This window comes from Equus asinus, chromosome 6 (assembly GCF_041296235.1).
Source record: "Equus asinus isolate D_3611 breed Donkey chromosome 6, EquAss-T2T_v2, whole genome shotgun sequence".
In the NCBI taxonomy this organism is placed as follows: Eukaryota; Metazoa; Chordata; class Mammalia; order Perissodactyla; family Equidae; genus Equus; species Equus asinus.
The window spans coordinates 101,571,557-101,584,793 of NC_091795.1; the positions used below are offsets into that span (position 1 = coordinate 101,571,557).

The 13,237-nt window shown below is 47.1% G+C and overlaps 1 protein-coding gene across 5 annotated transcripts in view; it reads right to left on the reverse strand.

The window, feature by feature from the left end:
- The window catches only part of SNTG2 (syntrophin gamma 2), a 346,458-nt gene that overhangs the window by 32,405 nt on the left and 300,816 nt on the right, over positions 1–13,237 (reverse strand). For all 5 annotated transcript variants that reach the window (XM_070512700.1, XM_070512699.1, XM_070512698.1 and 2 more), the window contains 2 exons: positions 11,264–11,356; positions 3,878–3,988 (listed from right to left, as the gene is read on the reverse strand). In XM_070512700.1, the coding sequence (XP_070368801.1) occupies positions 3,878–3,988; positions 11,264–11,356 (204 nt within the window). The remainder of the gene's footprint in view (positions 1–3,877; positions 3,989–11,263; positions 11,357–13,237) is intronic.

Genomic DNA, 13,237 nt, shown 5'->3' on the forward strand with positions numbered 1-13,237 from the left:
ACCAACAGCAACAGCAGTACCTCATTTCTGGAATGGACCCACTTACCAGCCTGCGGTATACGCTCATAAAAAAATGGAAGAAAGGAGAGAAGAGAAGAGAAAAGAAAAAAGTAAAGAAATGAAAGCATTGTTTTCATTCTAGCCTCTCTGGGAACAGATCAAAAATAACTGCAGACACACACTTGGGAGGACCTCATCCCTCCTTTGGCTCTTCCTGCGCACGTCTGTCTGCAGGGGGACATTCCATCGTCCCTGGCTCATGAACGCTGCGACTCAACGTCCTCTCTGATGACAGTGCCCTGGCTGTGCCTCCCTCTGTCCACCCTCTGGCTTCCTGAAATAGCTTTTTCAGCTCTGCCAACTCAGTCATATCGATAATAAATGCTGTGGGTATCAATATTCTTTGCTGAGAAAGCTCAGCAGCCAAGCTTCTGTTTTGGAAACACACCAAATTCCTTTACTCCCTCCAGACGCCTGGATGGTTTGAGATATCAGCTTGTGTCCATGCTCGGTCTTCAGCCTTCCACACCTGACATATCTGGCTCCTCACATGGCCCAGGAATAATTTTCAGTGGAGTTTATCCTCACAGATCATTAGAGAATGAAAACTACATGTCATTGCTTCTCCAAAGACATAATTAGTCCTCATTAAACTGTATTGCCATCCACAACCAATGTCTGTTTCATGGATACACATATGGGAATATCAGAAACTTGTGTTTCCAACTATATATAGTCATTACAGTATTTTATCATAATCAATCGCAATCATAAGCAACCATGTAAAATACAAACAGGGAATATGGCAGGACGGGGATGGAAACTGTGGGAGGGTTAGGGAAGGGCGCCACTCCCCTCTCCGTGACTCCAAGAATCGTCCTTGTGTCTAACCAGAGTTCACCTGGATGACACAGAACCAACCGAGCAGGACAGAAAGGGAATAACCTTTCACTTAACACAGCTTGTTTATGAAACTCTTTTTATTTTTTAGGAAAAACAAATGCTTTCTTTAAAAAATACTGAACCCCAAATCTGCAGCCATTGGAATTGTTATGGAGTCAGCCGCATTCCTGAACTGGATGTTACGTCTGCAGACAGTGGGTGGTAAGAAAGAATGTTCTGCTTTCTCTCCCGAAACCCCAGAATCCTCCCCAAGAATCCAGGAGAAACTCGGGAATTGTCATCATGCACTAATTACCAAGGCAGGGCTCTGGTTAAATGTTCCAGAAAGATTTTCAATAAATATTAAAAGAAAAACCATTCCCTGGTTATCACTCATTTAACTAGTGATTCAAATAATACAGTTTTCTCTGAAACTCTTGGTTAATTAATGTATGAAGACAATAAAGTGTCCCTGATTACTAATAAAAACAACATATTGCTCGCTTCTAGTATTTGCAATAGCTCTGACTCCCAATTAGGAATTCAGACCCAAGGGCTCTTTGTTTAAGGGCAGCGTCAGAGGCTGGCCCCGTGGCATAGTGGTTAAGTTCGTCCACTCCGCTTCAGGGGTCTGGGGTTCACAGGTTCAGATCTCAGACACGCTCATCAGGCCATGCTGTGGCAGCGTCCCACATAGAACTAGAATGACCTACAACTAGGATGTACAACCAGGTACTGGGGCTTTGGGGGGGAACAGAGGAAGAGCAGCAATGGATGTTGGCTCAGGGCCGATCTTCATCACCAAAAAAAGCACACGTCAAAAAAAAAAAAAAAAACAGGTGGAGCATCAACTCCAAGAAGTCTCAGGGGTCTGGATTCCCCAGTCACCATTTCCCAACTTTCTCTCTGTCTCATAATCTGTAATCAACGCAGAACTTCAGCTTAGATGTAGTTTCTCAAAACCCCCTCTGCGGCCCACAGTCTGGTACTAAGGCTCTCTGAAGCTTGTTTTCTACTCTGTGGGGTAACCTGGCAAGTTATTTTTATCCTCATCTGCAGTCTTACCTCACAGACCCCAGGGAGGCCTTGGGAGGGGCCCGGGTGATGCCTTGCCTGGTCCTCATTTAACTGCACGTAGCTAAGACCTCTGTCTTTCTCTGCCCGACTTCCCTCCATCCCAGGCCCCTTGGGGCGAGGCACCGGGGAGGATGCCGGCAGTTTTGGGATCCGGTGAAGGGGAGCTGAGGTGGAGCTGTATTTAGTTTGGGTTTGTGAGGTGTGCTTATCTGTCTCACACACATTTCTGAGTGAGGCTAGGTTACTGTATTTGCAATTTTGCATTTTTTCATAAAGAGATTGCTGCAGACTGTTTAAGCTTCAAGCCCTACGAATCCTGTGCCCGTGCCTGTGGCCTCTACAGCTTTCCAGAGCTCGCTCTCCTTTCCGTCAACGGAAGATGGAAACATGGATTCTGAAAAAGTGCCACGAAGAAACAGCCTGTTTCAAAGCACATGCCTCCAACTGAACGTAATATACTCCCAAACTGCCAGATTTAGGTCGTCAGTGCTTCCACCCCTTTTACTAACACAGATTACCAAAAGTTGACTAAACGTGGAAAAATACAAACAAATACCTTTAAATCTAATGAAAGAGGTGTCACCTGTCAAAAAGATATTCAGACATCACGTAAGCAGCAGGAGGTAAGCAAGGGCACCCTGGGATGAGAGCGCTCTGGCGGGAGCCACTGGAATACTGTGAGCCTGAAAACCTCAAGACGTGCTGGAGAAGCAGCTTCCAGAGGACCTGCCAAGCTCTCCCACAGAACGCCCTGGGGCAAGAGGCCTACGGGACTTAGAGGGCCCTCCTCCCCTACAGGAACCCTTTGAGGTAAGTAGACAAATAAATACAACAGAAGAAGAGGAAGGACCTGCCAGTGTCACCCATGCGGCCACACCATGCAAATAAAATACTAAATACAAAGCTAAAATCGTTTCCAGTCTCCCCCTTGCTCCCTCCATCTCTCAGGATTCCTACTTTGCTGGTGGCTAATGTCCCCCAGACTCGGTCCAGGGAGTGTGACTAAGGGTGGCCTGCTCTCCACCACAGCTCAGGGTCCGGTGTCTGTGCTCCAATTCGGTCTTATCGGCTGCCCCATCCTACACCTCATGACCCCATAGCCCAGATAGTGTTAACATTCAGATTGTGACTTTATCCACTCCCGAAATATAAGAATGTCAAGCAACTCTGTACAATTTCAATTGTACTTGAAAAGTAGTTATGGAACATTATTTCCTTAAACTCAAAGAAGAGATATTAAAAATTGATGCTAAACATTCAGATATAACAATGCCATGTGTGATGTGTCCCTCTGATTAATTGCATGAGGAGAAAACACATGCAAAGTGTTGACAAGGTGTTTCCAAACAATGTGTTCACGGGTCTCCCATCTTTGTTTTTCTCTCTTTTTCTTTAGTGTACTGAAATTATCCTTTAGTTTGTCCTTAGTTTTTATTAAAATTGGGATGCTGACAATCCATTTCTACATAAAATATGGGACAGATCAATACTTGTTGGTGGTAAAATGACAGGTTAATGCAATGAATTTGTAAGTTGTGTGTAAGATCCTTTGAATTAACAGAGCAGTTTGTTCTTGGTCTTATAGGCGATTTGTCATGTACCTAATGTAGTTTGTGAAACTCTTCTTTTAAATTTTGACTTCTTGTGTATTTTTAAATATTAATTTCCTGCTAATATTGACTGAGAAACTTGTGATATTTAGTAGACTCAAATAATGTGTTTCAGTGACCACAATTTTAGGACATAAGAGTCTCTAGGAGGCGGTGTGACACGGGCTCTCTGACGTCCTTGCTGCGGGATTCTGGGGGGCACGCCTGAGGACTGACTGACTTGCTTCCCACGTGGAGGGCGCACTGGGGTTTTCCTTTAGGTTTTACTTCACATGTGGTGGGGCAGCAGGTTGAACTTCATTCCCTACCTTCATCTCGATTTGTTTGGTGTCTAGATTCTGAAAGAGCAGCTTGATTCGCGTTTTTCCATCATCTGAAGACCCCTTGAGCTGAGAGAATCTAAACCTCCAGAGCACATTCTGTAAAGGAATGAAATTAATTAGCAATTTAGAAACAAGAGCTCATTGATTTAATTAACACCTATTAATATGTTAAATGATCTATTTAAATAAATGCAGACATTTGCTTAACTCTTTACATTGAGCATGTGGTAATTTATCAGAATCTCTCCCTTCTTATTCTCCAGTCCTTGGGCACTGACCTCCTCAGACCACCCACTTTCCTCCTCCCGCTCCAGTCAGCCTGGAGGCACCCCCAGGAGAGCTCGCTAACTTCCAGGTCTCCTCTCCAATCCCGCTCTACTCTTATCAGCCTTCCTGGTTTTCTTGTGGGTTTTTCTGTACACAATCTAGAAGCATCATAAGATTATTGCTCTTTATTTTTTTTTTTGCTTGTAAAACTTTAAAAACTCCACTACAAGGTCCACTTCTTGCTGCAGTCTATGAGATGGTCTAGAGTCCAGATAAAATGAAAACCTTTAATCTCAACTGACACGCCCCCATCTGAGGCTATGTTCAAATCACTTAAGGTTAGTTTCTCCTGAAACAAGTTGAAAAATGCAGACAATATTACCTCTTCGTACCAGTGCAAAAATTACGTAATGTTTGCTACGGTGCTATAGAGACGAAATGTACTCTATAAATTCTTACTCTTTAATAAAAAACAAAACTTGCTTCAAATAAAGACTTAACGGCTGTCTTTTATAAAAGATAGTGTTTAATTACAGGCTCTTCATGATAATAAATCTTTATCTTCCTGGAAAAAATCTCAATGGGGACAGCAATTATTTTTTAGCAAGCTACAAGTTGAGTTTCTATTAAAAGCATTTATTTTGAAATAATGAACATATTTTTCTCTAAGTGTCAGAAAAGCAAAGAGTTTGGGGAAAAAGGAGAGAATTTCAAAGGCACTTTTATCCTATTTGGCCCTTGACCTGTTTATCCGCCGTCCACACTGAACTCAAGTTCGCGGCCGCGGTTTTCTTTCATATAGAATCTTGAAGCTGAACAGCGTCTGCATTTCATGGCTGGGTGTCAGCGTCCCTTCCAGATTTTGAGAAACTTGGAGCTCTGTAGGGTATTAGGGGACGGTTACTCCAGCTCTTTCATTTTCACAATGGGGAAGCTGAGTCTATGCCCCCAAATCGGGTGGGGCCAGGAGCCCTGACTCCAGGCATTAGGGCCCCTTCAGACTAGAATTACTAGACTCCATCCAGAACGAGGACATTGAGAAGGGCAGTACATTCCACAAGTGCCACTGGGCCACTGAAATAAGCCAGGAAACCAGGGCCACCACCAGCATCAGAGGATCTCCCGAGAGTGCCAGACCGGCACTGGGACAGCTCCTGACCCGCTCGCTCTCTGCAGGCCCGTGCACAGCGGCATCCTGGGAGCTCCTCCTGGTCTCCATGAAATTCCCACTTCCCGGGTGTTTGCTCAGCACCTCTGGGGTCTGGGAAAGACGGCTGTGATTTCAGCCTCTAAGATTTAGTTAAAACAGCCCAAATCTCACCTGCCTTCAAAGTCACCCACTCCCACGCTTTCATATGAGGAACCTGCAATCCTGTGTACATGTCATCACGAGAGGCGAGAAATCTTGGATATCATGGTTTTGCCTAATTCCTCATAAAATAAGCAAGACCCAAACTGCTCTGGGAACAGCAATCACCTGGTATTTGGTTCAAATTTGACTAAGAAGAAGAGCTCAACAGTGGTAAAATTTTAGCAATTACCTCAATAATTAACATTTACATAGTATTATAAACAGCTGTTAAAGTATTATACACAAAAAGGTGCAAAAATATCTATATGAAAGCTCCGTTTATTGTTTAAAGAATTCAAAGTCATCCTCACAATTAAGTCCTTTGTGTGTACGATTACTCTCTTTGGGTACGTTAGTTTTGCACTGAAACCATCCTAAGTGTGTGCTGGTTTGAGGAAAATGCTGCCTCATGAGACACACACGTGCACAGTTTGTTCGCTTAAAGCCTTGTGCTAATTTCATAACACAGCCCTTGTTTGGGGTGAAGCAAGACAAGCACTTTGATCAGCTTCTCAAAGCAGCAAGTTGCCATGAAGGAACTGGTCCACACGCGCCTACGAGGAAGGCCTGGGACGGGCGGCGGGCGTCATCTCTCAGCCATGCGCGGTCAGCGTGGCCAAGGAGGAAATGAATTCCTGGGGCAGCATTTCCTCTCACAGCAGTAATTTTTGAATCGTCTGTGGTGGTCCTTTGGAACTCTTTCTGAATTTTTATTTCATGCACCTAAAAACAGTAACTTTTGTAAAACAAAAAAGAATTTTCTATTTCCATTCCAGATGACATTTCTGCACGTTTTATCTGAAAGTGGTTCTGGGCGATAGTTTAGTTTCAGGACTCCGGGCTCCTCTGCAAGACAGGACCGGACTGTCTGGGTCAGGATGTGGACTTTCTCCACTCACCCGGCTCCAGAGACGCCGTCCCCGCTGACTGCTGACCCTGACAGCAGCGGGGGCCGTTCAACAAGCCTGGGGGACACACGCAGACGGGCCTGCGCCTTCCCACACCCGTCCTCAGGTCTCAATCTTGGAAGACAGAAACATTCTCCCACGGCTTTAGTAATTAAAAACAGTTTCATAGTTAAGTGTGTGTGATAGGAAACACGCTGTTTATGTTTATGATTTCAGGTTGTTGACGGTGATGGGCAATGCCCACTTCCTTTGCAGCAAACTTGAATTATTCAATACTGACAATGGAAAGTAACATTTTAATCTTTCATTGTAACAGCTCAACTGGCAGGACCAGAAGACTGTGATCAAAGGATGGGTGCCCTGTGGTGTCAGAGCGGAATTCGTTTTCAGTATTTTCCTATAGGGTCGTGGAGGAATTTCCTCCTCCTCCTCATCAGGCCAAGGCCACATCTTCATTTCCTCTCCCACAAGACAGTCAATTCCTTTCCAATTTTTCCTTTTTTTCAAAAACCAATCTTTCCGTTCTTCCATGTCAGTCTCACAACATAATCGGGTTTTGGCTTAAAGAACAGGCTCCTCGGGGGCTCAGACCCAGAGCCTCTCACGAGCATCTCCACTGATCACCCTACATAGAGATGCACCACTTTCCTGCTCTGTGTGAGGAAACCCAGGTGGCAAAAAGGAAATCTGAAATGCAAGTTAACATACAGAGACAAGGCCGGCTTTTCATATGCCCCCAAGGAAGGAGCAAACATGGAAAAAGCTCACTCTGGTTCTGGATCCCAACATCCTGGGATTATCCGCCTGTGGGGTGCGCCCAGACACTGAGCTGCGCACTGGATAGGGCACGAGGGAGGGGCCCCCTCCCAGGCCCTAGCGGCTTCTCGCTGTCAAGGCTCGGCTGTCCTCTGATGCCACACTGTTTCCTAATTCTCGCCATCGTCCTCTCCCGCTTTTGCTTAATCACGACAGAAACAGGACATCGGCTTGTGCTAAACCAGAGAGATCAAGACCAAATGTATTTCTTCTCCCGAGACATTTCAGATCATCTCAGTTTAACTCTTCTTTACCAGTGTTGAAAGAGGAGAGCCAACGGTGAATGGACTCACGCTTGGAAGTCACTGCTCATCTCTGCTCTGGCTGGTATAGAATTGGGGAATTGGGACATTTGACCACATGTATGCTTCTGAGGTGGGTCCCATGCACATGGCCAGGATTAAAATTTGGGCTGTTATCAAAATCCAGAGTCGTTTTTGATATAGGCATTTGGCTAGTAAGTATGGCTGCCACGTTGTGAGTTGAGTTTTGACCCAGAAATAATACACAAATGGTCTAACAGGCTAATATAGCATAGAAGTGTTAATTATCTTGTGAATGTAAGTGTGGTAAATTGGAATCTAAATAATTCTAGGCCAAAAAATTCTCTTTGATTTTTCCATAATGACTTATACAGAGGGCATATGAAGAAAACGTCATTTTCATAATTATTGAGTTATTTCATAATTATTTAATCATTTTCAGAATTATTTCATATCCAATCTGGAAATAATTGAAAACCTATTTACGCTGATCTTACAAATGTCATCTTACATCAAAGAATGAAGATATGTCAAATGAAGCAAAATTATAGTTTATAGATTTACAACCCATTGGTATATTCTTCACAGTGAAGCTGGAAAAGCTCTTCTTTTGAAAATTAATTCGAATATTGTAAATTCTAAAAAGCAGTTTTAAGGAATACATGAAACAAGCCCCTGGAACAATTTTCTTTTTATACTGTCTTGTTTTGTTTTCATTTTCAGTTACTGTCTGAATACAAAATAGATACGTAAGAATTAGGCCAGAACTTCTTGAAATAAAGAAGTAACCACATGAAAAATGTGAAGTCAGGAGTTGACTTCCAGCGGGAAGCAGGTCAGGAGAGGGTCCTGGCATCTTAAGCTGAGGTCCAGGTGAGCAAACAGGCAGCTCAATCAGGACTTCCTAAGAGCCTGACTTACAGACAGCGGACTGCCGCTGAGTGGGTTAAGATCCAGCTGAGGAAAGTCCTGGTCTTCCCCACAGGAAGAGGTGCTGGGTTCTGAAAGGTGGGGCCGTAGCGGGTTCCAGGGGAGCTCCTCTGCGCCTGGCCCCCCTCCCACCACACAGGACCCAAGAAAAGGCCACAGAGAAATCAGCTTACCTACAAAAGCGCAGTTTAGTTATACGGTTCAGTTATCGGGACACGAAACATTACAGCTTCACCCCAAAGGGTCCCCAGCCCAGCTCTGCACAGCGTGAAGAACACACCACAGCCATTTAAAGTTTCACGTGATCAGTCTTAGGGCCAGCCAGGGAATCGCGCTGAACGCAAGGGCAGGGAGCGCCTCTGCAGGCCCTGAGCACCAGCCTGCCTGCCGTGTGGACTATGGACGATGCACAGCACGAAGACGGAGGGTGTGAGGACAAGGAGGCAATGTCCTGAGGAGAGGGAGGCACGGGGCAGCCCAGAAGAAAGGAAATTCCCTGGACAGATGAATGTAAAATGTGCTGGTTTTTGTGAGCATGTGGGCGCCATAAACCACCAACTTCCTCTCTCGTCTCTGCTCCCCAGATAACCCCAGCCACTCTCGTGGAACCAAGCCCACCAGGCCAGCTCACACCGTGCGTGTGAGGCTCACCCTCAGGGACGCAGGTGTCAGAGAGGCTGTGTCTTGTCGTTAGCTCAGTCGCAGCTGGATCTTCCGATGGCCCCTCCAGAACATCAGCCTGGGGAGCCAACTTCCTTTCACTCCAACGCTTATAGTGGGGGACTGGGGTCCTCCAAGGGGAGATCACCAGGCACTCCCTCTTACAACGCCCCACAATCACTAACGCTCGCCCTGGCCTGGCCAGCGAAAGAGCTGGGTAGGCACAGCATGGCTCCAACAGAGCAAGAACATGCCGTGGGACCCACAGGAAGACACAGTGACATGTCGGCTCACTTGGCGCCTGGCTGTCACACTAGGAAGCAGACCCGCCAGCTCCCGCAGAAGTGCTGGCGTGAGCTAAGTTCCCCAGGCTAGCGCCTGGCTCCAGATGGAGAGCTCAGGGGCTCCCTCCAGGGCCGCCTGTCCCCAGGCCTTCAGACAAGGAAGGCCACCACGTGCAGCCAGGGAAGGGAACACGGGACCCCCGGCGCAGTTAGAGGGTTGCGAAAACCTGCTCTTCAGGTGAATTTGGAGTCACTGTTTAGGCTTCCTGAAGCATAGAATGACTTGAAACACGGCAAGAAACAGAAGTTATAAATCAGGCTTGAGAGCTAACAAACCATCTAGGTTTCCTCCTTCCTCCAGGACAGTGGCTTGGTATTTCACTTGTCTCAGAGGACGCGTGGAATAAGGTTGTGCAGATCTGGCTTAAGGCGAAACCGTAGGAACAGCAGGCCAGGGTGCTTATACAGGCGGGAGGCGAGTGGTGGACCAGGCAGGGCGGGCAGAACCCTGTGTCAGGCACAGGGAGCCTTTCACCCTCTCTGTGACCTTGATGTTGGATGGAGTCTTAACACTCTTCTTAACATTCTTAAGTATTCATGCATTTGACCTTGTTATCATTCTAAATACTATGTAGACCCCTACTGGAAAAACATCCTAACCATTTTCCTGGCACTAAGTAAAATGACAAGGACCACAATGAATTGTCTGGTCTAGAATCCTGTCGAGGATGCTGACTCCTACTCAGAACAGGGTCCCAACCCCGCACTGTTGACTTTGGACCTGAAAACTCTTGCTGTGGGGCCGTCCTGTGCATTGTAGGATGTTTAACATCACCTCTAATCTCCACCCACTAGATGCCAGTAGAAACTCCCCTCCAAGCCGTGACAATGACTCCAGGCATTTCCAAATGTCCTTGGGGGACAAATTCACCTCCGATGGGAACCACTGCTCTAGAAGAATGGAAAAGAAGTGAGGGAAACTTCTAAGGAAGAGGGTCACCATGTCACACAGGCTCATGAGCTGGCTGCAGCGATTAATTCATTGGGAGAGTATCCCAAGGTTCTAAAACATAGATGTTTGGAAATAAACAACTGTGAGGAAGTGGGTGACAACTTGTAGGAGCTGAGACAAGGTTGTCTCTGCTCAGCGTTGACCCGCTGCACAGGCTCAGCCTGTCGACGGCGCCCTGAGCCTGTGGGAAGGCAGCCATGGGTGACAGAAACCCCATGCATGCTGCAACGACCGTAATAAAGGCGCATCTGTCACACTGAGACTTCCCATCTGTTCATACTTAACCGGTGGAGAGTGGACTTTTAAAACTAGTAGAAGGCAAAGTACTGGCTTGATGTTTGCAAAACATTTCTATAACACTCACGTAGCTAGGTGAACACTCAGGCCTTTTAGAGGAGCTAACGGAATGGGTCCAGTTCCCCACACGGGCAGTTTAGTGTCCAGGAAAACTGAAATCACTCGCAGCTTTGCATTCGCGGACTCAGCACTCAGCCTCATCCCACCAGGGCTGGTCTTGTTTTACCAAAAACACTCAGTTTTTATGTTGGGCAGCAGTTAACGTTTCTTCTCAAAGGGTTTACCTTCCCTTGAGCAGGACCCGGGAAACCCTCACTGTGCTCGCTCGCTCCTCCACCTGCGCTGATGCGGATGGCATTCACAGGCGCCACGAGGCCTCATGTCAACACTGCCTGCTCTGGGGTTTCTGGAAACCTCGGGACCCTGAGCTGTCAGACAGGAGACCATCTTTGAAGGTGCAACTCGCACACGACACAGCTCGTTGGGAGCGCCGACCGCTCCACACAGTTACGAGTGTTAATGTCCCTGAAATGGGACAACGCGCCACCCACGGGGCCCCTCACGTTGACTGGTCAGCTCTTACCTTCGTCTTGCTGTCGAAACAGGTGAATCCCACAGCGAAGTCCACTGTGAAACACAGCACCTCTCCCTGCCAGCTGCACATGTACGTTTTGGACTAGAAGAGAGTATTAATTTTGAGAAAACATTCTTTAATGATGCTGTTCAACATTAATTAGGGAGCTACAATTTTTCCCCCCTGGTCAGAAACTACTTTTTAAAAAGTCTTAACGTGCAAACTACACGGAGGGAAACCAGAGGACCCACACGAAACCCGCAGAAACAGTGTGCACACAGCCAGCACTTTCTCGCTTTTGGTCTATCGGCAAATATTTCCAGCCTCGTAGAAGCTGGACAGTCTGTACAGGCATCACTCCCACTAAAAACCATAAGCAAAGCGGAGCCCAACACATCTCTACACGGCAAAGTGTCTTTGAAAACAACCGGATTGCTAAGTTTTCTGTCTGTGAACTCATTCAAAAAGGACCTCCTGTGTCGTGTGTTCATTTTTATTTCTCTTGTTCGAGTTGCCTCTGGACAGAAGGCTAGGGCCTGAGGCGAGTTCCAGGAGAATCTAGATGCGGCTTTTCGTCAGGAAACATCCTGAAGAGCAGCTCAGTGGAAAACAACAGACGCCAGAAAAATGGCAGCAGCGACACAACCAAAAACCGAGGGCCGGGGAATGAGGACCCTCCCAGGTGAGAGGTGGCTGCAGTGGGCTCCGGTGTCCCACCCACTGGGGCTGGGTTGAGGGGAAGTGGCCTCTGCTGACCTGAGGCCTTTTATGGGTAGAAACCAAAGTCGTGAAGCACCTGGTCTCCACGGCGCCAATGCTGTTAGGCCTTGAGCACACATATGTGTGTGCACACACACACAGGAGCCCTTGGCACACGTATGTGCATGCACACACACACAGGAGCTCTTGGGCACATATTGACGCACTTCCAGCCACGTCGGGCAAAGGCACAGAAATGCAGAAATTTGAGCTTGCAAAGGTGCAAGTGTGGAACATGGACACTGACGTCTTGGTGAGCGCCATCTCCACACACCTGTGCGAGTGCCCTGCGGTGACAGGTCCCACCCAGAGTCAGCCATCATTTGGAGCAGGAAGACGTAGCTGTGTCTGCGGACACGCAGCGTCTGAACCTACAGGTCCATGCTCTGCCAGATTTGGGAAGTTTCCAGCCACTGTATCTTCATGTACCTTCAGCCCGGCCCCTTCCCCTCTCCGGGGATCCCCATGATGCAAAGTCAAAGCCTGTTACAGTCCTGCACGTCCTGAGTCCCTGAGGCTGCCTTCACTCCTGCTTCCAGTCTGTCTTCTCTGTTTTCCTGATTGGGTCGTTTCTCCCGGTCCTTATTCCAGGTCACTGATTCTTTCCTCCTTCCCCTCCATCTGCTGCTGAGCTCTCTGCTGAGCTTTTCAGTTATTGTCCTTTTCATTCCTGAAGTTTCCATTTGGCTCTTTTTTATATTTAAATATTAATAAATGTTTATTTATGTATTTCCTTGCTGGACTTCAGATTTCTTTGCTGAGGCTTTCTGTTTCTCATATCTCAATGTGTTCATACTTGCTATTTGAAGCATTTTTAGAACCTGCAGCCACAGCGCCCAGGCGAGATCGCGGAGGTGTGTCCCTGGATAAATGCCTGCTGATGTGCGGGTGGGGGTGCTGAGTGGCCTCAGTTTGAGGAGGTGTGTGACCTTTCATTTCTATCTGGGGGGCAATGAGCCCCGGAGGCCAACGCTGTTTTTCATCCACAGCAGACTGGATCGTAGAGTTAACGATGGACGAGAAATGTCTGAGTGGACTGAAGGGCCCCCAGCTCTCAGAGCAGCTGTAATAACACCGCTGTGATTCAAGGACGCTCCTGGGCGTCAGCAACAGCGCTGAGGACCTCACACTAAATTCTCCTAGGACCTTTCAAGGCAGGTGCTTTTATCCTGTTTCACAGTGGGAGGCGGAGTTCACCCCAGCACAGCATGCCCCAGGACTCAG